The 27,927-nt window shown below is 36.1% G+C and overlaps 2 protein-coding genes across 2 annotated transcripts; both read right to left on the reverse strand.

The window, feature by feature from the left end:
- Window positions 1-1,206: 1,206 nt before the first annotated feature.
- LOC125185313 (putative E3 ubiquitin-protein ligase XBAT31) lies at window positions 1,207-3,931 on the reverse strand. Its single transcript, XM_048081836.1, has 8 exons — window positions 3,572-3,931; window positions 3,411-3,470; window positions 3,196-3,267; window positions 2,981-3,102; window positions 2,765-2,905; window positions 2,592-2,699; window positions 2,098-2,356; window positions 1,207-1,999 (listed from the first exon to the last, which is right to left on the reverse strand). The coding sequence occupies exons 1-8, from the start codon at window positions 3,749-3,751 to the stop codon at window positions 1,601-1,603; spliced, it is 1,341 nt and encodes a 446-aa protein (XP_047937793.1). The 5' UTR covers window positions 3,752-3,931; the 3' UTR covers window positions 1,207-1,600.
- Window positions 3,932-12,249: 8,318 nt separating this feature from the next.
- LOC125223018 (U-box domain-containing protein 13-like) lies at window positions 12,250-18,132 on the reverse strand. The gene is made up of 4 exons (XM_048125966.1): window positions 17,704-18,132; window positions 15,431-15,547; window positions 14,778-15,233; window positions 12,250-13,578 (listed from the first exon to the last, which is right to left on the reverse strand). Exons 1-4 carry the CDS (start codon window positions 17,974-17,976, stop codon window positions 12,466-12,468), a joined length of 1,959 nt encoding a protein of 652 aa, XP_047981923.1. The 5' UTR covers window positions 17,977-18,132; the 3' UTR covers window positions 12,250-12,465.
- Between the last annotated feature and the right edge of the window lie 9,795 nt (window positions 18,133-27,927).

Genomic DNA, 27,927 nt, shown 5'->3' on the forward strand with positions numbered 1-27,927 from the left:
TGTGTATATATTTTGTATAAAGACTTCATTTGGGATGGCTTTAAATTTATACTCCTTTCATCCCATAAAATTAAAGCATTTTCTTTTCTCGTTCGTCCTATAAAAATGTCTCATTTTCATTTATAGAAAGTTTTACTAAACTCATTAACTATATATCTATTTATTTACAACTTATATCAATAGAGTCCACCATTAGACACTAATGTAGGTCACAACGTCAACTAACATTATTTTAACTACCGTTCTTTTCATCTATCTTACTTTACCAATCATGCATTAATTTCCGTCCCAAATGTCCTTATTTTTTTTTAGGGGGGGGGGTGTTTAATTATTTGAAATTTGAAATTTTAATTTTGAAATTCATCTAGTAAAATTAGGAGAAATTGAAGTTAAAATTAATTTTAAATTCAAATATTTTTATGGAATAAATTTGGAATGGAAGATAAATCATGAAATTAGTTGAATTCATTCATGTATGTGGAATTGAAGATACATCCTAAAATTAGTTGGCTTCATGTATTTAGATGTTTCATAATTTTCATTCACTTGCTTAGGATGTTTATTATGACTAATCATTAAATTAATTTGATGCACGCAATTCTTGATTGATGACTGGGCGAAACTTATTTATTACCTATTTCAGGTGTGTTCACGATACATCACTTTCCCCACACTCCAAAGCAATAGCGATGTTATATTACTATGGTGTAACCCATACAATTTTATTCATATTTTATTGTTCCAACCCACTATATCATGTTTATACCGAAATACTTATAACCTTTTATTTATTATTCGATCGGCAAAATTATAAATTGTTGAATCTCATCAAACTTTGTACTACGATTATAGGTCACGTTTTGTTTGTGTCCAATCAAACTTTAATACACGGCGTAGCTCCAACTAATTGTGGCATTATAAAATTATGGAGTAATCAATTTTGTTAATAGACACCTAATTAGTTACACGTATTATTACCATGCCATGCACCACGAGGCTCCAACAAATAATTCACTACCAAAAAAAAACAATAGACCAAAATAAATAAATAAATGGCAGAAGCATCAGCAGTTAGGACAGATCATAATTTTAGTTGGGTCCCATGATAAATAACATTATCTATCTGTCTCATTATATCAAAATAAGTGTGATCAGAATATTACACAGTGGTGCAAGTACACAAATAAGTTACCAAAGATGGGACAATTCATCACAGCTACGGAGTATTAATTATTACCCCCAAATTCAATTTCAAATTTTCATTCAGCTTTCCACGAAGTTCTTACAAACATCAAAATGTACAGCATCTGATTACATCATTTTGAATCCAAATTCTTAAATTCTAGTAGTAGTATACATATATAATAAGGAATTTTACAAAGGGAAGCAGCAGCAAAATGAATGACATTTCTTTAATATATTATATCATCAAGATTTTCAAAGAATACCTTTCTAAAACTGAATTTGGAAGTAAAACCCAATAAACCCCAAACTCAAAAACATGCATTTGCTTATTTTTCTTGAAATTTCTAAAGCAGAAGATGCACAGAGAGAGTTATGTATACCTGCCCTTATGGCAGTTCTTGAACCCTTGCATTATCTACGTTTCAAGGTTCAACGGCTTATCAAGAAGCTCGTCCTCAGCAGCAATCCTACCAGATCCGCGGCTCATCTTGCCAAACGAGCCCACTGCAGATAAGCTCTTGAAGCTGCTGCTTCCCTCGCTCAAATTTCTCGACCTCCAAGACTTGCGTGGCTTTGAGGCATTGATGTCACGCTCAATGTCATTCTCGTCTCTGAGCTTAGCCACGACGAGCTTGACAATATCGCTCCTGCAGAAGGGGCAAACCGGCACAGTAGGGCAAGAGGTTGTTGGTTTGGGCTTATTGTGGCAACACAAGGCAAGCGTGCACTGTGCACACATTCGGTGTCCACATCCTTGAACCTCGATTGTGCAAACTTGATCGAAGCATATGCAGCAAAGATCTGTTTCGCTTGCCTACACAGTTACTTAGTTAAGATTCATGGAGTATTTCTATTGAATTGTATTCCTGACTAAATAGTCATTTTTGTGAAAAAAGTAGATAGATAGATTACCTCAGATATATCATCATCAAGTCCAGAGTCGGATGCTGATGGAGACGGGTGAGAGTACACTGTTCCCTTCAAGATGATCTTTTCTCTTTCTCTGTTGGCCTCCATCAAGGCTTGCTCTAATAGAGCTTTTGCCTCCTGATTGAGTTCACTGATGAATTTTAGAGGCGACGGCCAAACAAGAGGCTCTGCTGAGGAAGGGTTCAGAAGAGCTGCACATGCTCCATGGCGATACCTTGAAGCCACCACATACGGTATTCTCCTGAATCCACAAAACGTCACACGTTTAGCAAGAGATGAGCGAAGAGAGAGATGAAATAGACTCTCCTATTAACACCATTTGCCTAATCCTTTTTTTTTGTGGAAACAACTATACTAACTATACATGACAAGATGCACATGAATGGAAAGAAAATAAACTCTTGAATAATAGCAACACTAGTCATAAAATAGCAAATCCATTACAGCATATTTCAGTGAAGCGCGAGATCACATACCCTGAGGCATCTCTCTGCAGTCGATCAGCGCCCCAGGCCAGCAATTCTCTGATACAATCAAGAGAACCACCTCTTGCAGCCAAATGAAGTGGAGTACTACCAGGAAAGCTGCAGAGTACAAATCATCAAGCACAGAACAATCACACAAACACATTTGCCTATGAAAACATTACCTATATCCACCAGTCGAGGCACAGACAAGGGCTCCATTATCCAACAAGATATGAACACACTGAGGGCGTCTTTGACGCGCTGCCAAGTGCAACGGAGTTGCCCCTTTGCTATCCCTAATGTTCACGAAACGAGAGTATCCCCTACAAATTCGTTCACAGATCATTCAAGATTCAATTTTCCTACTCACAAAAGGAGACTCTTGAACAAGAACCTACCACGAAGCTGAGACATGGGAGGCTCGAGCAGCGGATAGAATGGCCTCGAGGCAATCAGAATGGCCGTAGTAGGCCGAATAGTGCAAGCAGGTTCTTCCATTTAGAGTATCAAACATCAAAATCTAACAAGATGGAAATCAAGATTAGCTGTGAGCAAAGATGCCAATTTTGATCGATCAAATATTAGGAGTGAGAGATTTATTGGAAGTTCATACATTGGCACCAGCCTCGATTAGCTTCTCCACACAGGAGATCTTGCCATGCATTGCAGCCAGCATCAGTGGAGTCTATACACACATCATTGTGAATCAAAGATCAATCAAACAAACAATTCAACAATCAAGATCAAATTTTTTTCATCAATATGAACTTAGATAGAATCAATCTCTCCACACACACACAGAGAGAAAAGGGAGATGAAGAAGCAGACCTGTTTGTGCCGATTTAACACATCCGGCTTTACGGATCGATCGAGAAGCAATGAAAGAATCTGAATCCCACAAAACAAGAATCCCAAATTTACAAAACAAGAAACAAATAAACTGAAATTGAGCAAAAGAAAAAAAAGTAAGAAATATTGAAGATTCGGACCTCGATCTGGCCATTGGCGGCAGCGATATGCAGAGGAGAGTTGCGATCATAAACAGTGGAGTGATGAATGAGAGATGAATCCCTTTTCAAAATGGCTTCAAACATTTCCAAATCCCCCAACTGCACTGCACTGAACAGCCCTTGCTCCTCACTGCTGCTGCAGCTCATCCCCTGACCCATTTAGATATGTAATAGGCGGTGGCGCAGCTCCTGCACCACCGGGAAGTTGGTGGTGGTGGGCTGAAGAGAGCAAATTAAAGCGTGCCTCATATATCTATTTGTATATGAAGCTGCCCGGGAACGAGGATGAGAAAGGGGAACACTAAAGCTGACCGTGTCGGAGCGGGTGAGAACGGGCAGCAGTCAGATATTTTTCGGGCAGTTCGATTGTTTAATCATTTATTAATAATATAGTACAATTGAAAGTTTTTAAGCATCCATGGTTTATGGTATTCTACTTTCATGTTTTCACACCATTTTATGGAAATTGACATCACTTTATTCAACACAGGCTTTCTTCGTTTTCTTCCCCAAGTTGATCTAGTTTATTATTGTGGAGCAATTAATTAGTTTATTATTGTGGAGCAATTAATTTTGGCATGGTAATTCTGTATTTTATTTTATTTTATTTTATTATCCTTGATCGGTACTACAACCAACAACTACTAGTAGTATCATTTTACTCGTACTAGCTCTTAATCAAGGATAGTTATTTTTCGTCTGTCCTATAAAAATATCTAATTTTCATTTATAGGAAATTCTTTTAAACTAATTATTCGTATACATTAATTTATTTACAACTTATATTACTATGTCCACCATTAAACACAAATAATAATGTGGGTCTACTATTTAACAATATTTTAGCTTCTCTATGCCGTCCCAAATGTCCTTATTTATTTTGGGATGGAAGGAGTATAATTTTGTAATTTAAATATTTAATATACGTATTTTTATACGAAGATTATTTATATAGAGTGTACTACTTCCTCTATTCCATGTAACACATTTCTTTTTCGCACGAGGTTTTGGATAAATCATACTACTAATAAATATAAGAAGATAATAATGCAGAGGAATATAATTTTCCAAAAATATATGAAAAAAAAATGTGTCACTTGTAATGGAACGAAGGAAGTATATAAATAGTCTGACAACTATGAACATAATGCACAACAGATAAAAAACTTGAATATAAATTTCGAAATTAAAAACAATTCACATTTTTCAGTGACGAGAGTTATACATATTTTAAATCGTCATAATCAAAAGATGAAAAAAAATGAAAAAAATATCAAATGCCTATCAATTCTATTATCGGAATACTTCGTTCAAACCAAACACAACAATTAGCACAAAGATGTGTATAATAATTTAGGTTATTGTGTCAAATTTTCATTTTTATATAATTTGTTACAAGAAAACATTGATTTCAAATGAGTTGAGTGCGGTTGTTCAACACCAATTAAATGAATTAAAGCGAACATCGTATCCAAAATACCTAATTTAATTTGTCGTCGTATTTTTTTCCATTTTTTCAATTAAATAATGATTCGTCATTACTACTACTATTTAATTGTGATGACTCGACCCAACCTATTAATTAAAAGAACAAAATGTAATCAACTAAACTATGTTGTGTAGGTACGTTTTCATTTGTCTTGCAATTAACGGGCATTACATAATGAGGATGGGGGATAATTATGCAGGAAAATAGAGGCAATCAAGAGAGTAGAATAATTCACGCATTAATAATTCAAATAATCACAATTAGAAAGTATATATGCACGCCAAGTATGTTTATTGGTCCAAGTTTCTTAGAAAAGATGTTGCGGGGTCCTCGATAAAATGTAATGTGCAATCTCTGCTTGTGGGGTTAATTTTCTTATTTAAAGGATTGTGGGTCTTGGTCATGGCCAAGAAGAGAATTTTTCATTATTTTTCTAATTTTCCAATTGCTTTGTTAGATTGTTGTGTAATAGCGAATGTATTGAATTAAATACACCTCAATAATAGATTAATAGTATATGTTTGGATTAGTTTTTGACTAATTCATTGTGGGGCAATCCCACACCCATTTTTGTGTCTGAATGAACAATATGAGTACAAGAGACGGTACTCTTTAATCTTTATATATTTAAGTAAGTGTATTCTACCGTAGCCGTAAAAATTGAATATAAAGAAATATTGTAGTAGTATATATTACATTTTTTATCCCTTATTAATGACGAAATAGAAATGTATATTAATACATAAAATTTGCAATAATGATAAGACTAAATTGAAAGTTTGACAACATTTCTATAGCAGAAGCTAACTAGAACATTTATTTGAAGATGATTTTGTTCCAAATATGATTCATGATAGATATTAGATACACTGAAGTCAAGATAGAGAAGTACATTTACATATGAGTAGCAAAAGAAATATATATATAAATGAATATAGACTAATATCCAACTAAGATTAAATCAACCAATACTTGGACCAAGCTAAGTCCATACATATCAATAAGTAGGTAGGTAATTAACTAAGAAATTACAGACACGTTTGATAATGCAAAAGCAATTATACGTAAACAATTGCACAATTACTTTGACTCCAATCTGATCATCTGTCTTAATTTGACCCCACTACCAATACCAGTGAAAACGACTAATACTTGTGAAAATAGAAAAGTATAATTCCTGTTTAAGCTTTTTCACTGACATAATAAAGAGGGTCATATTAAATTGTGTGTGCCTCATAAGGTTCGATTTTGGATGGTAGAGAGATCAATCTTTTTTAGTATTCAAAGGTAGACTACATGCACGGTTCATTATTTTATAATGAATTCGATGTACTATATTTGAAGGAAGTAATCGAATGTTCTTTACTTACTTTTCATATAAATATCGTCCTTATAATAACATATACGATTATCAAACAGGATTTGTTAATAAAGTAAAAAAAAAATTGTTATAAAATAAACTATAGGATGGGCATTTATTTGATATATCTTGTAAATTTAACAATACACAATAAAGATTAATTACTCTTCCAAAACTCGAAAATACAATTTTCTAAAATCGTTTTAGAAACACATCAATATTTATCTTCATTATTATAAGTTTGTACTTCTATATTTATATATTCGTAATGTGGCCACTAGATTTTACCAAATTAAAACACAATATAGGAATAGGCCCAAGATGTATAATTTTGGTAATGTTGCTCGGTTATTTAATTAAGCCGGCCCAGAGCCAACTACTTGGCAATTTTTTGATATTCATAAATTAGGCACAACTAAAATCTATGCCCAAAGTTAATTTATCAAATAAATTGAGCCCAATTAGAAGACATATGGGCAAAATGTATGGCCCAGTTAATTGTTTCATTTTACATACAATACACAATGACTGAAATAATTTGTACTAATAATGATTCATGAATATAAATTATCCACGAAATATTAGTGAGTGGAGCTAGTTATTTTAAAATCTGAAAGTAAGCTTAACGAATAATGAAGTGTTGAACTACTGACCAAATTTATACTCATGGTTTTTGGTATATATTCTAACTAATTAAATTTTTTCACGGAATGATCTTCATTGTATCTCATTAGTAAAATGATTTTTATTTAACTAAATGATGTGGTAAAAATAGAAGATACAAAAATGTTGGCTTACGCATAGAAATAGTGATGATGTATATAAAGATAGAGATGGGGACATGCATGGGAAATAGTTAATGATTTGTAATTATGGGGCATGAGAGTGTGTGCACTTTGCTTTGTAACCCAAATGCCCCACCTTATCATCACATTATCGATGATGAACCCATAGATTAATTTTAGTTTTTTTTAGTAATTGGATTAAACCAACCCAGCATTCCTCTTGGAGGTTGAAAAGGAGCGACTTTACAAATTTTGGTGTCGCTCTTCCTTTTTTTAGAAATGCTATATTTAATTACCCTCGGCCTCATCACAATTCACAAACATGTAGTACTCGATCCGTCGCATAATAGATGTCAATACTTTTTTTAGATGATGTACTTTATAATATTTGTATTGTAAAATGAAAAGATAAAGTATTATATTTATATTAAAATATAAAATAACTTTTACTAAAAAAAAAAAATATAACATATTTTGTAAGATAAACTAAAAAGAAAAGTGTGTCATTTATTATGGGACGGAGGGAATACCAAATAAATAATGTTGATGGAAATGGAAAAAAATACTCTTTGGACTTCATATATTACAAAGTGGTTTCCTTGTATATTATACTGTCGAAATAAATTTTAAACAGCTCACTATAGAGCTTAGGGAAGACAATGTAGTAGTATTAAAAATTTTGATTGCATATTAGTTTTCTTAAGAATAAATAAGTAGAGAGTCACATCACACGTGTTGTGATTTTGTTTGTTGTGAGCAAACAAAAAAAAAATACAAAACTCAAACATCAAATTTTATTTTTTTTATCTTATTTTAATAAATATATAAAAGTTTAAAAATTGTACCACAAAAAAATTCAAATATAAAACGTTTGATTTCAGAAATTAACCACTCTTCCACCAATACACAGATAATAAAGTTAAGGTGCATTGAATTGACATTTAGCTCATCCGTAATTGACATTATCTCCATAGCTAGACTTCATATTTCATCATTTCATCTGCCTATTTCATAATGATTGACATCAATATCATGACCCCTTCCTTTCCTGCTCCAACATTATGAAATCCAGAAAAATTTAATGTCCCCTCCACTAAATTGGGGGTAAAAAAATATTATCAGCCCAAATTCCAAGTGGGAATCCTAAGATGTATGAAAAGGCGCCGTGCTAAGAAATGATGCATATTGTTGCCACTCAATATAATGTACACTTGATGAACAACAGAATAGCATGCTTCTTTGGAGTGGGCCATGTGCATGAGCATCACAACAAAATTAGGGTTAGTTCCAGATTAGTGGATTTAAAAATAATATTATTATTTATTCAGGAACAAGGTTGAATGGACGAAGTTATATTTTTGTTTATAGATAGCTACAAAATGCAATCTAAATATCACAGTTGAAAAAATTGCCACTTAATTAAAGTCTGCCTTGACTATTGTCCAGAATATTGAATGTGATCAGTGGGAAAAATATTGGAATATTGAAGTTACTTATAGAGGAATAATATTCCCATGGGAGTAGAAGAATTAGTCGATTATTTATTTATTGAATTATTGTTATGTATGTGAACAAGCAAATAGAGTAAGAAGATTGGTAAGTAAAGGGATTGGGTGGCAACTAATCCATTAGGTTTGGTGTATTAACCCACTTTCACATGGGAGATAAACAACTTTTTTTGTAGATAAATGATCTTCAATTTCATCGGTTGAGGAGTATCCTATGAAATGTCTTTGAATGGTCAGTTCGCTCAATAATTTTGACTAATGATTTTGTCAATGCAATGTGATAGGTCTTCATACAGGAACTTAAACTAACTAGTATATTCTTCTATTATCTTTTTCTTATAAATAAATATAAAAATAAAATTATAAACGCCACATCACAGCGGACTTGATCCCGTCCACCACTAAGCCAAATGTTGAATGCTCTATGCAAATCACCCAAAAACATATTGCAGTTTACTATAAATTAATGCATAATGCTATTTACGCACACATTTTCTTGATCAATACCTATATTATAAAGCAACATCGGATTAAATTTTACGAAAGAAAATTCTAACTTTTGATACTTGCATGCAGAAAATAAACAAAAATAAAGTGCATCTTTTCCTTTATAGCTAGTGTAAGATGCACCAAATTCTTTAGTGGAGAATCATAAAAGGGATAGTGAAATTTATGACTTTTTAATGTGATTTAAGGAATTTGAAACGGTTTCTTTGCATTGGATTCCTCACCAAAATGGACCTTTTCTTGATCATTATTCATAGTTTCAGAAAAAAAACCATCGGGGAAAAAAGGCAAAATCAGAAAAAAGAAGTCAACAAAATTAATCAAGAGAGAAAAGCATTAAATCGATGATTATATTTGTTGAAAAACTCTTCCCCTCATTATATTAAGCAACTAGTATATTATTCAAACTCAAGCAACACCAAATGCCAAATGCTATTTGCTTTCTCTTGCTTCCTCCCAAGAAATTTCAACGTGAGAGTTCGCCAAATCCAAAACCCAACATATTTGATCTGCACTAATATTCTTGTAGTTTAAATCTTTGATGCAAGCAAATTCGAAGGCATTTTCCCAAATGGGACTGCCCAAGAAGATGAGTTGTAAGGAGATAAATTTGCACGTGACGACCAAAGGAGATGTCTACAAAGAAGAAACCCTAAAGGGTGATGAAGGTGGAGGGTTCACTACGCCCAAGACAGAGGATCGCGGAGAGATGGTTTTACCGAAATGCCCTCCTCCTCCACCGCGAAAACCCAAATCACAGCCACTGCACAAGAGGAAGGCGCATATGGTTTTGCTAGATTTGTCTCATGAAATTGAGGCCATGTTTCCTTCCAATATTCTCAGGGATTTTAGGTGTGGTAAGATCAAGAAAATTAGGACTTGAATTAATATGATGCTCTCAACTTATATGAAATTAAATGCCCTTTTCTATATATAACCCTTTTCTTTTGCTTCTTGGTGACAATTCAAGAATGATATAGTACTACATGTTTTTTTAAGCAACAACTATATACTGTGCTACTGTTAGAAAATGCAAGTTCCGTTCATGCATACCATCTTTTTTTTCTGTCTTTTTATTGGATCCTATATTTCAAAATCTTGTTAATTCATCTTGTATTTAGATTTTGACTTTGTCACATCTATATCTTTAGAAAACGACGCATGCTTTCTTATAGTTACATTTTCTGTTTCTGGAAGCGCCCTCTGTTAAGTGTTAAGACCATCCCAGAGTGGATGTTCTAGCTCATCCCGTAGGGTCTTAGCGGACTGAATGCGTTGCAAGAGATAGAAATCACTTAGCTAAGTGAAAATGTGAAATGATATGAGTTGTCAGTAGTTGCGAAACCAGGACTATATAGTCCCGGGTATGACAAATAGTTTTAGGAGTTTGAAAATCCGAACTATCTTTTTTACTCTATTAGTTATGAATGTCTTGTATAGATGTGAGTATAATGACTAAACACAAGAAATCCTGTAGTTTAGAAATAAATCTTTTGATCATAAAATGAAACGTTTCCTAAAATGAAAATAACAACATCTCTACTTTTTTATCCCTCTTACTTTATTCTCTCTTCATTAACTTACAAAACAACAATACATAAAATCTCATGCCGAAAAACAAATGTTTCATTTCTAATGGGACGGAGGGAGTACTAATAAGTAAATTTCTGGGCATAAAATTTTAGGGTAAAGTTTGAATTGTTATTTATAGATAAAGTAGTTTTTAGAAGTAAACATTGTGAACATAAATAATTTAAGCAAATTTTTAAGTACTTTTTTCAAAAAATGATATAAAAAATTTATAGATATTTTATTAATTAAAATTTTCTTGTATTGATGTGAATATAATTAAGATAAAATAGTTTAGAAGATATTTTTTTATTATTTAAGATCTTACTCAAGAAGAATATACTATATATTTATTCGTTAAATTGTTTTAACAAAAAAAAAAGATTAATGCGTCTATTCTTCCAATTATTTTCATAAAACAAAACAAAAAATAAATAAATCTATTGTTTTGATAAAACAAGATAGAAAAAGAAGTAAAATGCTGGTATAAAAATTTTAATTGTTTGAATAAAATAAAACATGAAAAAAGATAAACAATTTGTTTTTTCACCAGAAAAAAATTGAAATAAAAATGATATAGAACTTTCAACTGTTAGAATAAAACAAAACAGTAAAAAAAGGTAAAGAAATCAAAACAAAAATAATAATTGAAATGTTCATTAAGAATGATTTACATGCGGAACCTCTTTCTTGAAACTGGCAAGTAAAACCAACAGACCACAAACGCTTATGGTGGATCTGCTGCTGATTGTCACTAACTAATCTTAAAGTTATAACGTACTTCCAAACCTCTTATAGTCACGTGATACACATAATACAAAATAATAATGTTATAACTAAAAAAACCCATCAGTAGACATTGTAGATAGAATTATGAGTGTCGATTCTTAAATAATGAATGTAGAAAGTGATATGGAGCTAAGGAATGGGTAAAACGATGGATCATGGACTGTAAATCACTATTTTAAGATACAATTAATGGTCAATATATAATCAAACAATTTAGGAAATAAGGTTATAATCATGTTTAGTTCGGCCCTAACAATAATGAGTTTTCAAGTGAAAAACAATGATGACTTTTTGAACCCTAACAATAATGATATCAATCGAGAGATAATAACGGAATATTTATTGTCAACTAATTGGTCATATATAGTGTTTTGTTTTGAAACTGGAGACTTAACAAAGTTCATAATAGTACATACGTGCAATTTGCAAACCCTAATTCAGAAGTGTTAATTTTAAACACAAATAAAGGGGAAGAAAATATATGCTAAAAAGACGGGTCATTAACTACAATTTCATGACGAAAAGTTTTAGCCAAGAAATAACAAAACGAAGCCTTATGATTATTTTTCATTATTTTGGGGTCGTCTTCGTCTGTAATTTATTACTGATGTATCTAAAAAAAATCTCTAACTTGTTCGTGAACGCAAGGATTGAGTTGGGAAAAGTATGAAGATAGCAATGTTTGTCAAATAAAAACTGGGGGTGATTACATACATGGTTCAATTGGCATTCACAATATCATAGCTTGGCCACTTTCACTCTCTAATTTAATCCAATAAATTACTTTAATTAGGATGGGGCAGATGATCTTCCACCTTGCCCTTCTGACCAAGCTATAACTCCAAAAACAAGAATCACCACCTATTTTAAGCCTGATTCTGTGTTTGATTCTCCGCCTGCGCTGCCCGTGCCGCCTTCTGTGTCTCCACAAATCTGTTAATCCGCTCCAGCAGCTGGGTGGCTTTCCGCTTACCTCTATCCGTGCCATGCTGAACCAAATCGAGCAGCGGCCCCATCACGCCGAGTTCCTGCGCCTTGCCAAGGTATTGCTGCTCTCCAGAGCAGAGGTGCACCAGCACGGCGGCCGCATTTTCTTTATTCCTGGGTGAGCCGTTGCCGATGACATCCACCAAAACCGGTACTGCTTCAGCAGCTCCAATTGCTGCCTTTCCTTCTGGGTGGCTGGACAAAATCGCCAGAATCGCGAGCGCTTCGTCAACCATGGTGCCTTGAGGCTCGGTCAGCAGTTGCATCAGTGTGGGAATGACGCGCGCCCTCACAGCCTTACCCTTGTTGCCTTGGTAAATGCACAAGTTGAAGAGTGCTGTTGCGGCATCTTTCTTTCCCCGCTGGGTGCCTTCGCTAAGTAGTGTCACCAATGGTGGAATGGCCCCTGAAGCACCGATAGTTACCTTGTTTTCGTCTATTACCGAGAGGCTAAACAGTGTGGCGGCAGCATTTTCCCGTGCTTCCATGCTCCCTTTCTTGAGCACGTGAACTATCCTAGGCACCGCGCCAGAAGATATTATGCTTCCTTTGTTATCTTCGAATATGGAAAGGTTGAGAAGTGCAGTAACAGCATGCTCCTGTGTGCGGGAATCAGAAGTCGTCAAAAGCTGGACAAGCAGAGGGATGGCGCCAGCTTCAGCAATAGCCACACGGTTGTCAGCATTACGCTTTGCAAGGAGGCGGATTTCACCTGCTGCAGACCGCTGATCATCAGGGATGCCAGATGTAAGCTTACAGAGAAGGTCTCCTATCTTAGAACGCTCCGCGGGGGAGCATGCAGATCCAGGCTTGGGGTAAGAGCTGCCCGGTGGCTTGGGTGGTTCGATGCCGTTTGCCTCGCACCATTGTGCTATGAGACTTCTGAGAACGTAATTAGGTGTTACAGCATTGCTAGTAAGAGCTTGTTGTGTCTTAGGACAGGTACTATGTCCTGCTTCCAGCCATTTCTCGATACATGACCTTTCATATGTCTGCAGGAGAGGCAATGGACGAGTCAAAATCTAGTCATTTAGTCATACAACTTCAGCAGATTCTACGGTATTGACAGTTCATGAAGCATATTAATATACTGACACTTAAGAAGTGCATATGATCAGTGAATGAGGGAAAGCACGTGCGTGCGTGTGTCAGCATATTGGGTTTCCTTTTTAGCTGAAGAGAGTGCATCTATCACAATGAAATGCAAATAACTGCAAAGATTTTAGTCATGCAATCTTCTCAATTAGTAGTAAAGAAATCCACATACCGACACAAAGAGGAAAAAAATTACTAAAAGAAAACAAAAGAAATCCACTAAATCTTCGCAAGGCTACATAAGGGTCAGAGAGCTAATAAGCTACCTATAACACTTCCAAAAGTGAATAATTGACCATAAACCCAACTTCCTTATAGATGCACAAATCTGATGAGGATCTAAAATGTAAACTTCCAAATGGCAGAAACAAACCCCAAAAGACATAAACTTCAAATGTGCCGGAGAAAGAAGAATAGAAGATCCTAGAAGGAAGAGGGGAAGATTCTTCCACTTAAGATGACAGAAGAAAACTATTTCCACATAGGAAAGGAAAGAAAACTTATACCATCGGTAGAGGATAGGGGAAGTAGAGAGCCTTGCAGCTTAGAGTTTTTCCAGAGAGAAGTTTTGAGAGAGGATGAGTCTGTGTGTGAGTATGAGCCATTAAAAATACAACATGGCATACTGTAGTTGCTATAAATACAAGAAAATTTTGACAGAAAACTAGAGGGATGACAATTTGATGTAGAGCCTGGCGTCAAACATGAACAGAGGCATGACTTTGATTGAAACAAAATAGGACCATAATAGACCAGTTTTTCCTTATATCAAATTGCCGCTGGATAGCGCTATACGAGCTGACTTCAAGATGCTGTGTTACTCAAAACCAAAGCTTATCGAAGAAGTTAAGCATCTTAATGCAATTCCATTGTTGATATTTATTTATTCTAAAGTCAAGTTAAGTGATACTATGGCTGCTAGACAGTCAACATTGCCTGCCCCTACTGCAATGAAAGTAATTAGCAGCAGAGAAATAAATGATATTACCAGGCATCATTCAGAGATTAAACAGATGAGCATTATAAAATAACAAAAAAAACTTGTCGAAGTTAGGGCATAGCTTTATTGGTGAAGGAAGAGAATCTAAGAAGGTACCTGTCCTGTTGAGACAATGACAGGATCCATCATCAGCTCTAAGGAGATAGGACATCGAAAGTCATCTGGTATAACAAAGTTCATCTGATTTGCTTCAGTCTGTGCTTTTCCACCACTACTTTTCAGGGAAGAATTCTCAGCTGCAGTGGAATCAAGATTTGGATTTGTTGTCTGCACAAATTCCTTAACTTTCTTTAAAAGCATTGACATCTTCTCTATGCTCTCCTCTGGGTCTCCACCAGTGGCTCCAACCATCTCATGCAAAGCTAGTGATTCTTGAGTTAAGTCTGCAATACCACTAAGCTGTAGTCTGTCAACCAATCTCCTTAATACATCTATATCTTCTTCAGCATCATTGTTCTTGTTGTAAATACACATAAGATCCTCATACAGCTCAACATCTGGTGCATCTACCCTTCCCTTGGCTCTTCTGAACTGAGCAAGAACAAGCTCAACCTGGAAATACATAGAGATACACGTAGTAATTTGAGATAGTTCGGTAAGTCAAAGAGACCATTACAATTTAGACAACAAGAGTGCAGTAGTTAACTCATCCCATAATTCATAATTGATCATTGGAACTGGAGAAACAGAATATGGAGTTTGCAGTAAATAACAATAATTCAAGCAATAATCTGAAGATAATATCTTACCTGCTCCTTCACTTCATCAGATATGTCAAGTTTCTCAAAAGAAATGCCACTCAAAGCTTGCTCCAACTCAGCTGTCACTTCTTGAAATCTATTCATAATTTTATCCCTCTCTAAGACCTGCATGCATACACTTGAGATTATATTGAAATTGGATGAACCACATGTCTTGTCTGTACCAAACGGCACCCACATTTTAAGTTTTGAAGAAGGTGATCAAATAAAGAAAAACATGCCGCAAAGTTTCTCGAGCTAAATTAACATTAAGAAAATAGGTAAGTTTCATGACTAGCAATTGAGATTATTCGCCAGTTTCATCTCCTTATGTCTCTCACCTCATGCATCGAGATTATTTTTCTCCTGGTCATTGGAATTTTCCTAAGGTCCTCTTGTGAGCAATAAGCAAATAAAACTTGGTGATGCAAAAGACAAACTTAAGAAGACGAATAAAAAACAAAGTTTATGTCACTAATTAGCGAACCTTATCCGGTTGTCATAATATTTGGATTTTCCAATTACCGGCACTTTTTAAACAGCTGGAGTGGGGACATTAAATTTATGGTTAAATCGGTTAAATGCCACATGTTTTTCAATCACTTCCCCAAAGAAAAGCGAAGAACAGACAAAAAATTAATGTTAAATACAATTATTTAGAACAATACTTCATAGGATGAAGAAGTGCTTTGGTTTATGCTATGTACAAAGATTTTATTGATTAACAAGGATCAAGAACTCCAGAATGAATTTCACGTTCCGATGAAAGAAATGTATGCAGCTTTGACGCTTTCCTGCTTTTATACTGACAATTCCAAGGAAAGCATATGAAAAAATTGAGAAAGAAAGTCTGACATTTTAAAGCATATTAAGATATAAAATATGTAACGTACGATATAATATGCTCCGATATAGATGTATGTGTGATAAATTATGCACATACAGATAGAGAGATTTTGACATTCTTAAACATGCCTAGCACCATGGATCTAGAAAAGGAAAAGATTAAATAGATCTTATGTAACTTATACGCCCCAAGAGTCATTATTATTATTCAGAAGATCCATAAAATTTCATGGGAACCATTTATATACCACTTATGAAATCATATAGGGATCATGTGAATACAGTGACTTTACTTCAAGACAAGCGAAATAATTTCATTTTCCACATAACATAATAAATGCAGCTGAGGTTTTCAGTCAATGAAAAAGGCCACGTCAAATAATCTTGTTTCGAATCATGTTTCTTTCTCCGATGCAAGGGCTTTTTGTTGAGCAATACAAATTTTGGGCACGTCAAAAGAATCAATTAGTGCGAACTGTAGACTTCCACGTGAGACATCTTAATAATTAGCACAATCTGAAATGCTAGCGCATTCCATAATGCATCCAAGCTCACAGGTTATGCACGACTGTAACCACCCTAACGCTCTTGCAAAATAGTTCAATATCGTTTTCCTCAACTCTTTGACTTGATAATTGGAGCATAGGGCATTAATAAAACAAGACACCAAGAATTGCATTAATGAAACAAGTTAAGCCCTCATGATTTCTACATTGGATGATGATTTTTAAAATGGAAAAGAGAATATTCCATAAATGTCATGTCTTTCATTGTGGCTGTCTTTCATGACAAATGGAGAAGCACCATTAGCACTTTACATCCGACTAGAGTTCTACCGACTTGCAACCTTTCAGATTTACACTATTGCAGCCTGGATGTCTATTGCAATTAGTGTTTCATCTTACAGAATCTGGTATCATTTCCTTCACTGTGGGATTGTCATTTTGGGCTACAGATTTAAGAGTAAAAGATCAAATTGGAAAAATTGAGTAAAAGAGAAATGGAAATTTGATCAGGCCAAGGCATGTTCCTAGTTCTTCACTAGACTTTTACGTAAATCCCAGTGAAGTGCGGCAGTAAGTATGCTTGAAAGCATAACTGCAAACAAGATCCCACCAATGGATACAGATCTTGTACGGACTCCAATCTCTTATATGAAAATAATGAATTAACTTTGCTTCCTTCATTTGCTGCCAGGAAATCGTGTACATAAAAGTTAAACTAGCATGTATGAGATCCATAATTTGTACCGAGAAAACACCTCCCCGGATCCTAAGAGCTTTTAACAAAGAGAATTGTTTGTAAAAACTCGGACAATCAACTTCAGATAAACCCCAAACACAAATTCAAGCAGATGAAACAAAAATCACCGAAAACAATGACTCAATGGTATATAAGTAACAAGAAATGGCACAAAAAAAGAGAGTAAACCCGACCAGATAAATTTTGCTGCCGTGGCTACCGAAGCGGAGCAATTCCTTAGCCGAGGCGAGCGCGGTGACGAGAGCTGCCAGCGCTCTGATGGAGTCCTCGGGCAGCGGCTCTCTGGTATCGCGAATCTCTTCGAACATTGGGATCAACAGCTTGAGGCGGCGAGCTAGATTGGTGTACTGCCTCTTGACGGAGGTTCTGTAGTCGGGAATCGCTGAGATATCGGCTACCAGATGGATGAGTTTCCGCGACAACGCGGCCTTGTCTTCGTCGTCCATGGGGAGATCTGGGGAGGAATTGGCGAAGAAATTGTGAGGCTGGAGTCAACTAAATCAGAGCCAGGGTCTGGGTAGAGGAAAAGGAATCCTCCGGCGTCAATGGTGGAAGCCCAGACTTTAACATTTTCTGTAAATTCTTCATTTCAAATTTATCCCTAATCATATTTTAGCATTTAAATAGTACTCCTACTGTTAATAATAACTGTTTAATGAAGGTGATCGGAGTTTATGATGATATTAATAAGTTTTAGTAATAAAACCCAAAATGGTTATTATTGCCGCTAAACATATTTTTGCAATTTAATTCATTGACCAATGGAAAGTTGACTAGTACCACTATGTAGTATCCAAATTACTATCACACGTCAATTTTCCCAAGATTGAAAAACGATTGGGGGTGTCCTTTTTTTTTAAATGAAAAACGTGATATAATGATATTTTAAGTATAATGTTAATACACATGAATAAAAGTTTGTGCATTGCTTATAAATTAACAATATACTAGTAGTAGTAGATGAATAAGTATTGTAAGAGAGCAAACAAGGTACAGTAACAAATAATACATGCCCCCTTACACAAAGTTTGTCCACATTAATTGCACTTAAATGATTTAAAGAATGGTGTCTTGCTTCAATAATTATTGAAACCGTGACAAATTCTTTTTTAGGGCAAATTAAAAGTGACACAGTTTTGAATATTTGCCTCCAAAATATATTAGCACTTAGTAAACTATTCCAAGGCGAAATTCAGAAATTCAATCTCAACTTAACTGAAATTTAAAATTTATTTTGAAAATTTTCCAGTTCGTATCAGGTTTTTAAAAATTTCAAATGCTCAAATTGGATCAGATATTTTCAAATCTAAAACAACTCAAAATATATTTATATAAAATTAAAATACACACTAGTAATTATAAAACTAACAAATATAAAACCTTTGTGTTCGAACAATTTTAGTGATATTTGGCATTAGATTTTTAAAATTTTGGATTTTTATTATATTGCTTTGCCATTTCAGATTTTTGGATTGGATCGAATTTGATATTTTTATACACTTGGGATCGGATTCATTTTTTCATAAAATTTTAATTTTTTTTAAAAATTCAATCAAAATGCTCACCCCCTAGGCTAGCACTAATCCGCACAACAGCATTAAGAATCTTAGGCATGTGCCTCAGTAATCAACGCATTATGAGTTATGCTTGGTATGATGGAATTTAATGGTGGAATGGAATGTGATTCTTACTTCCATTCTATTCATTTGCTTGGTGTGATGGAATGATTGAGTGAATTAATGAAAATGCAAAGGAAATCCAAGAAAATTGACATTTCATTCCGACCTCCATTCCATTCCATCATATTAAGCCCTAAATCATTCATATTGAATGTGTATCGAGATTAATTATTATTAAAAAAAAAGACTTTGTGTTCAGTTTTTATATTTTCCCACTTAACTTTGGCTATAAAAAGTTAGCTGAACTTTCTCCATTTATTAAACGTGGAGCCTAATCTCTTATGGTTAATTGCCTTCTTTATTTATGGACATGCGGTCATTGACGGAGATTTCTGTGAAACAATTATATCATATTCTTGCCTCACTAAATTACAACTCAAATAACAATAGAAAATGTTAATTAATGTGTTCCTATCTCATGCAATAATTCGTAAAGGTCATAATTAAGAATTGAAATAAATCAAATTTAAACTTTGAGAATACGGGTGGTTGTGAATTGTGATAATCCATCCAAATTCTAAAGTATTATGCACTCGGGATGAAAAGTTGTTGCGGCAGTAAGCATGCTTCAAAGCATAAGATGAGAGAAGGTTCTTTGATTGTTATTGTCGATATTCTATTTATTTTCATTCTAATCTTGTGACTTGGTGTTAAGTGGTGCATATATGTTTCTGCTTGCTTTCTTCTCATCTTATGTTCTTGTTTTCTTATACATGTGTCTGTCACTCTGCTTGGATCAGGGTTATGCAGATCGTAACTTAATTGCAAAGTGGAAAAAAGTATATGCCCTTACTGAACATTTTTTTACAAAGATACTCCAATTCCTCTTTGTTTCTGATAGTCCACATTAGATTCTCTTTATCATTCCAAGTGAATGTTTTGATATTGGAAACCTTTGTTACTCAGTTGGAAGCTCTTAACCGTTTTTAGGAAATATATGTCGTGTGTTGTTATTTAAACTATTACAGATTCTCATGATAACTGTTTCGATGGCAGCCTGGTTAGGCTTTGTTGCCTGAGGTGCATGCAGCTTGATATACTAGAGGAGATGGTTCATTTCAGAACTCATATGTTTCTTTAAAATGATAACTATATCGGTTCGTTGATACATTTAATATCAGTTGGTAACTAGGTATCATGAAACATATCAGTTGTTGAACCATATCAGTTCGCTGATTCATGAATGTCTGTAGGGTTTTGTGATACCAACTGATATAAATGTATCAACGAACTGATATAGGTCTCATTAACCACTGAAGTGAACCATTCCCTATATATATATATATATATATATATATATATAGGGGAGCATTATGGTCCAACTCACCCTTAAGTGTTAAGTTCAAATATAATTACATCCTTAGGATTAAGCAGATGTACGGTGTAGATTCGTAATGTACATCATGCTCCGTGTTACATTATTAAGACTTCCGAATTACATTGTGGGGGTATATTGGGAACATCAATTACATCAGACGGTTTTAATTAAGGAACCTCCGAAACAAGCGCCAATTAATTTCAACCAACCTCCCACATCCCCTCACTCTCCATTTCTCACTCCAAAGAAGCCCAATCGATGCAAAAACTAATTCCCTAAAAATCTCTTCACATTCAACCCTAGTCTTGTTTCTATTGACGGCGGAAGAATCAACCGAAAATCATAGACAGAAATTGACGTTTACAGTTCGAAAATTCCTCCCACTTCGGTTTGAATCCTCTTATAATCACGCAAGTCGACTCTGCAAGTTTAGGATCCGACCCATTCCTCATTCGGGCCGATATTCCAGTAAATTTCGAAACTTTATATGGATTCGCAGTGTTTCGTGGTTGGTTGGTATTGTTGTTTCTTGTAGAAACCCCCGGATGGAAAAATTTGGTTTTTGCCGGTTGAATTTAATTTTGTTTTTGCCAGTTATTTACATTGTTGACATTCGATGAGTTGTTGAGGGCAAATACGATTACATTATTATGAATACAGTGTGAGTTGTAGCAAGAATTTGAAGCTTCCTCTGCGGACTGAGTTGTCGTTTTCAGAAGAAAACTGTAGTAAGATGTTGCGTAGGAAACTAGATTTATTAAGATTGATTACATTATTCATTATAAATGAGGGTTGGTTGCTTGTTCGTATTTCATTACTGTGCAAGGATAAGAACATTATTGATGTTTATTTTTTGTAGTTGTCTATTACTAGTTGTCGTTACATTATTCAAGGTTGTTGTATACATTATTTCTTAGTCAGCAATTCTGCAGACATTAGTGGTCATGTTTGTACTACATTATTGTGAATTGTATTTATAAATGATCAATAGAAAGTTAGAAAAAATTAAATAAAAGTGTAAATATTGTATGCATACAAGGATACGATAATCCATTATTCTCTTGATTATAATATAAAGTTTATTTTTATAATAAATTAAGAAAAATGAGAATAATTTAAATATTATGTGCGTATGGTAGTGAGATGTGCGGTTATTTAGGAGTGTATATTTCCAAAATTGTAGGGAGGGAATCATGGAATGCATATAACCGCATAAATTAAATCTTTCAAATCTGTCCTTTTTAACTTTTTTTATTAATTTTCAGCAATTACATGTGGCAATATACAAGACGTTAGATCAGAAAATTTAATGGAATGAGATTGACTTGGATATTTGACATAAAATGAGTTATGGACTTGATCACATCCCTATATATATATATATATATATATATATATATATATATATATATATATATATATATATATATATATATATATACATTGATTGCATTTTCTTAAGAATAGTTATGACAGAACAGGCACGTGAAGGGATTGGACAAAGGAAAATCCATGCACTTCACGTTCATAAAGCCCGAGAGAAGGACAGAGGGCGGGCTCATGGTCCGCTCCGCGATCACCAGGTTTTTCAAAGTCGATTTAAAAAATATGCCTGGTGATGCAATGAAGGCATCATCAAGCCCGTATGAAGCCGTGTGCTATGAGGATATATTCCAGAGCATGTATACTCAGATGGTATGTGGGCTTTATGAGCGGGAACGTATTATCCTGAGTCGGGGCCGTCTTTGCCTCGGGCCTACTACGGGTCATCAGGTTTCTCCAGCTCAACTGGCGAGAACTAACTCGTGATATCCGGACCGGGTCGCTCGACTCGAGAGTGGATGATCAAGCGATCCGCGAGTGCATGGAAGGGCGGCCCGAACCGGAGCTGGCCAACTTGCTAGCACGGGAATGCGAGAAGGATAACTGGGAAGGGATCATCACTAGGACTTGGCCTAATGCCAAATTTATTGACACGATAGTGACCGGTTCGATGTCACAATACATCCCAGCAATTGATTACTACAGCGGTGGATTGCCGGTTGTTAGCGCTATGTACGTCTCGTCGGAGTGTGCGGTCGGAATTAATTTCGATTCCTTCTGCAATCCTTCCGAAGTCTCCTACACGTTCATGCCACGAATGGAAGAATGAAATCTGTTTAATGCAAACACAAAATACTAACTACACTATATGATCAGGATCAAGAACGGCGACCGATTATAAGAAGATGAACAAAAGTCCAATACACAAGATTGAGTTCCAATCTCACTGACTTCTCTACTTTTCTATCTTATTATCGTATGATCAGATTCTATCTCTCCATATTGGATCTTGATGCATATTTATAGTTGCTCGAGGGACTGCTATTTCATTCCTCAATGTACATGTGTAGAGTTAGTTGATTTTTGCAGCTCCTTTCCAACGGCTGTAACCGACTTGTTGGTTTCTGGATTTACAAGAAGGAATACAAAGAGCTAACTGAATCGAAATTACAAAAGAAGATTCGAAACAAATAAACTGAAAAGGAAATAGCCGAGTCGAGGAGGCCTCTTTCCGCAAGACGAGATACGCCCCGGTAGTGCTCTTCGGATTGGCATTTCGTCCCCAAAGATAAAACGGCTGCGTCTCTGGTGAAGCAGCACCGCTATCAACAGAGCTCCGGCGAACTGGATGGAGGAGATGGCAGAGCTTCGACAGAAGAACAATGCAGAGGGAGGAGAGAGTGTATGATGCAGAGTGGATTCTAGTTTCTGTGTGTTTAGAATGCTAGAATGGCTAGCCTATTTATAGGCTCGGTCCACTGCAGGGGGTCAAAGGCCATAATGGCCGTCATCAATGCTAGACCGTAACGGTCATCGGTTACGAAGCGTTACAAAACGTTTACAGAGCTGAGAGTCTGAATCTAGTAGCTTCTAGATTCGTTCATGACATGGACTATCACGTGTCAGCCACGTTGGCTTACCGCGTCATACTGACGAGGTGGCATCCCGCTTGGCTCGCTGACGTGGAAACGGTGGTGGTCTAAAAAGAACTAGACCCACTAGACTTGGGCCAAGCCCGCAACTAGGCCCAAGCACCAAGCCCAAAGACCACCCAAAGACCAATTGCCAAGATCCAAGTCCAAGTCCAAGTCCAAGGGCAAGGGCACAGGCACGGGCTCGCGGCGGGGCGGGCGGCGGCGGCGCTACAGCTACAGCCATCTTAGTCCACTATAATTATTCCATGTAATAATCCTTCTTATTAAATACTAGTTTAATAAGGTTGTAACTTCCAATGTGGGATAATTAACTCTCTTAATTATTCCCTAAGCTTCTCTCATAGCTCATTAAGTTTGCAATTTTGCACAACTTTAATCCCTTATTTCTCACTCACCGGGAATCGGATTTGAGAAAATTAATATACCACGGTCATCTACTCCGAATGTAGATCGACGCTATCTCATTTAATTTTACAAAATTAAATGTCTCATTGAAATTATAATTGGTCAAAGTTCATTGACCGGGCATAGATTCCAACAATCCCCCACATGAGTGGAAATAGCCAAATGCATATGCATGCAGACACAAGCTCAACCCTCGAGAGGTATATAAGCATAAGGATATGTAGCTTTTAGCTTTGAACCTTCCATAGTCAACGCCATCGGATACACAGGCGGCCTAGTAGCGCGATGCTTTGAACTAGTCCCCCACGGCGTGCACCGAGACAATGGTGTTAACACTTAAACACCTCAACCTCATCCGTTCTCACATTTTGTGTCCTTTGCGGCCTTGGACACCACTTTGGATTCATAAGTGTGTAATTTGAAGCGGCCACACTTCACACTTACATAGGTGATTCCTGCTCGAGTATCTTGCCCTACTCGGTCTCTTTGAGAACTCAATCTTCTTGAGATCCTTAGGAATCATTAAAAGTCATAGACTTATCCTCACCACAAGGCAAGTTTTCAACACTCTATTGCTCTTTAGGGAATAGATGTAGATGAGTGTTTCACACGAACTCTCATAGCTTAGTTTTCCCATTGAACTAAGTTCTTGGGATCTCCAGTCATCATGGTTGGGTTACCACTATGACAATTCTTTAGTTTGTGGATTTCAAACCCATTCCCACTAGCAACTTATTCATTTGATCACGGTTTAACCCTTTGGTTAGCGGATCCGCTAGATTATCTATTGACTCCACATAGTCAATTGTAATTACGTCTGTTGTGATCAAATGTCTCACGGTATTATGTCGTCGACGAATATGTCGAGACTTACCGTTATAGAAGCCATTGTTCGCCCTCCCGATAGCGGCTTGGCTATCACAGTGAATCAACACCGGTGGCACTGGCTTAGACCAACCAGGAATACCATCAAGGAAGTTCTTAAGCCACTCGGCTTCTTCCCCGGCTTTATCTAAAGCTATGAATTCCGATTCCATAGTTGAACGGGCTATACATGTTTCGTGGATTTCCACGAGACAGCACCTCCCCCAATAGTAAAGACGTATCCATTTGTTGAAAGTGAGTCCTTATTGTCGGATATCCAATTCGCATCACAGTACCCTTCAAGTACCGGGGGGTATCTCGAAAAGTGTAGCCCATGATTTTGAGTATGTTTTAGATATCTCAAAATCCTTACAAGAGCTCTCCAATGCTCTTTGCTTAGATTACTCGTGTAGCGACTCAACTTGTTCACGGCACAAGCAATGTCCGGCCGAGTGCAATTAGTTAAGTACATAATGCACCCAATGACCCGTTCATATTCTTCTTGTGCAACGAGTTCGCCCTTGTTTTTGCTCAAGTGAACATTGAGTTCAATTGGAGTCTTAACCGGCGCGCCATCATAGGCATTGAATTTCTTCAATATCTTCTCAACATAATGAGATTGGGTTAAGATGATTCCATCGGATGTTCTTAGAATTTTTATTCCAAGAATTACATCGGCTAGACCCATGTCTTTCATGTCAAAGTTTCTCTTTAACATGGCTTTTGTCTCGTTAATCACTTGAGTGTTACTAACCATGAGTAACATGTCATCAACGTAGAGACACACTATAACGTACCCGTTATCAGTGCTCTTAATATAGACACATTTGTCACACTCGTTGATTTTAAACCCATTTGATAACATCACATTATCAAACTTCAAGTGCCATTGAAACGGCTCTTGTTTTAATCCATAGAGGGACTTAACCAGTTTGCATAACTTCTTCTCTTGTCCGGGCACTACAAACCCTTCGGGTTGTTCCATATAAATTTCATCCTCTAGTTCACCATTTAGAAACACAGTCTTCACATCCATTTGATGAATCTCAAGATTGTGCAATGCAGCAATCGCGAGAAGCACTCGGATAGATGTAATCCTCGTTACAGGTGAATAGGTATCGAAGAAGTCATGTCCTTCCTTTTGTTTAAAACTCTTTACAACTAGTCGGGCTTTATACTTATCCACTGTTCCATCGGCCTTAAATTTTCTTTTAAGCACCCATTTGCACCCTAAAGGTTTCGCACCTTCGGGCAAGTCAACCAACACCCAAGTGTGGTTTAGCAAAATTGAATCAATTTCGCTTTGAACAACTTCTCTCCAATGTAACCCATCTGGGCCATCGAAGGCTACTTTTATTGACGTTGGCTCTTCATCCAACATAAAAGCAATGTAGTCAGGACCAAACGTTTTTGGTGTTCTGACTCTACTACCACGTCTTAGTACTGCATCACTTGGATCAGGTCTCACTCGCTTGCGCGATTTAGGCTCTTCATCCGTGGATTTAGAACTAGTGGCTTCATCCACTGTTTTAGAACTAGTGGCCTCATCTTCAATTCTTGTCTCAGAATTGTTTGGGACTTCTTCTTTGTCCTTGCAAGGAAATGTATTTTCGAGAAATACGGCATTCCTTGACTCGATTGTTGTTCCTACTATGATAGTCGATATTTCAGACTTGTGAACAACAAATCTATATGCACTACTGTTAAGTGCATATCCAATGAAGATACAATCAACCATTTTAGGTCCAATTGTGACTTCTTTGGGCGGGGGAACCATCACTTTCACCAAACACCCCCACACTTTGAGATATTTGTATGATGGTTTCCTTCATTTCCATAACTCATAAGGAGTGATGTCTTTTCCTTTGAGTGGAATTTTGTTTAGGATATAGTTGGCTGTCAAAATAGCCTCCCCCCACATGTTCTGGGGTAATCCTGAACTTAGTAGCAACGCATTCATCATCTCTTTTAGAGTTCAATTTTTGCGTTCTGCTACACCATTAGATTGTGGTGAGTATGGAGCAGTTGTTTGATGAATTATACCACTTGCGTTGCATAACTCCTCAAACGGGGCTACATACTCGCCTCCTCTATCACTTCGAATCGCTTTGATTTTACAACCAAGTTGATTCTCAACTTCGTTCTTATAATTTTTGAACGCTTCTATTGCTTCATCTTTACTTCTTAAAAGATAAATGTAGCAATATCTTGTGCAATTATCTATGAAAGTGATAAAGTACTTTTTACCACCTCTAGTTTGCATCATTGATAAGGCTCGTTTCATGCATCGGTTTAGGGTTAAAATTCTGTGCATTTGGGGCGCTAATGTGCGTTATTGAGTTCAGGTGCAAAGTAAATCTGCCGGACCCAGGAGTTGTCATGTTACCGGACCTGGCAGATGCAAAAGAGATGAAATTGAAGCAAAATCAGAAGTCGTCGTTCGGACCTGGGAGAATCAAAAGTTGGCGACAAGAGCAGAATGGAGCGAGAGCAGATTATTTTAAAAGAGTCTTACTCAAGGGCAAGGGCGTAAAATCACGAGAGGGATACCCTAGGGATCAGAGCCTCACATATATAAAGAGCTCGACCTTGAAGAACAAGACATCCGTGAACAGCCACTTCTACGCTCTCCTAGCTCTAGTTCTAGTTCCCTACTTCAAATTTTCATCTTCGACTGCTGCGCACTTGGACATGGAGGATTCTGGTCACCGTGGTTCTCATCGTCGTCATTGTCATTTTGCTGTGAGCCTTGTGGAGGCGAAGAAACAATTTTATTTGCTTTCGTTTAGTACCTTGTTGGTTTTAAGTTTCGCAACTTTAGCTTCTGACTTTGACCTGCTGGATTCAGACTTATTTCTAGTTATTATGGAAGTTCATGTTTGCTTTTGGTTGGATATCTCTGAGTTTATGTTCATCTCTTGTTTTTAGCTTTCGTTCTTGTTGATTTTGGATGTTTGGAGTTGAAATACGTTGGTTTGTTGTTGGAGGTTGGGGATTTGCACATGGAGATGTTTGGATTTGTTAAATCTTGGTGTTTCGGAGTTGAAGTTTCGTATATTTGGTGCTTGATGTTTACGTTGTGCATGATTATGGTTATTTACTTTCTGTTCTTTGCATCCTTTAGGTCCAGTAGCGTAGATCTGTTAGTTTAGG

Source organism: Salvia hispanica, chromosome 4, assembly GCF_023119035.1.
Source record: "Salvia hispanica cultivar TCC Black 2014 chromosome 4, UniMelb_Shisp_WGS_1.0, whole genome shotgun sequence".
Classification (NCBI taxonomy): domain Eukaryota; kingdom Viridiplantae; phylum Streptophyta; class Magnoliopsida; order Lamiales; family Lamiaceae; genus Salvia; species Salvia hispanica.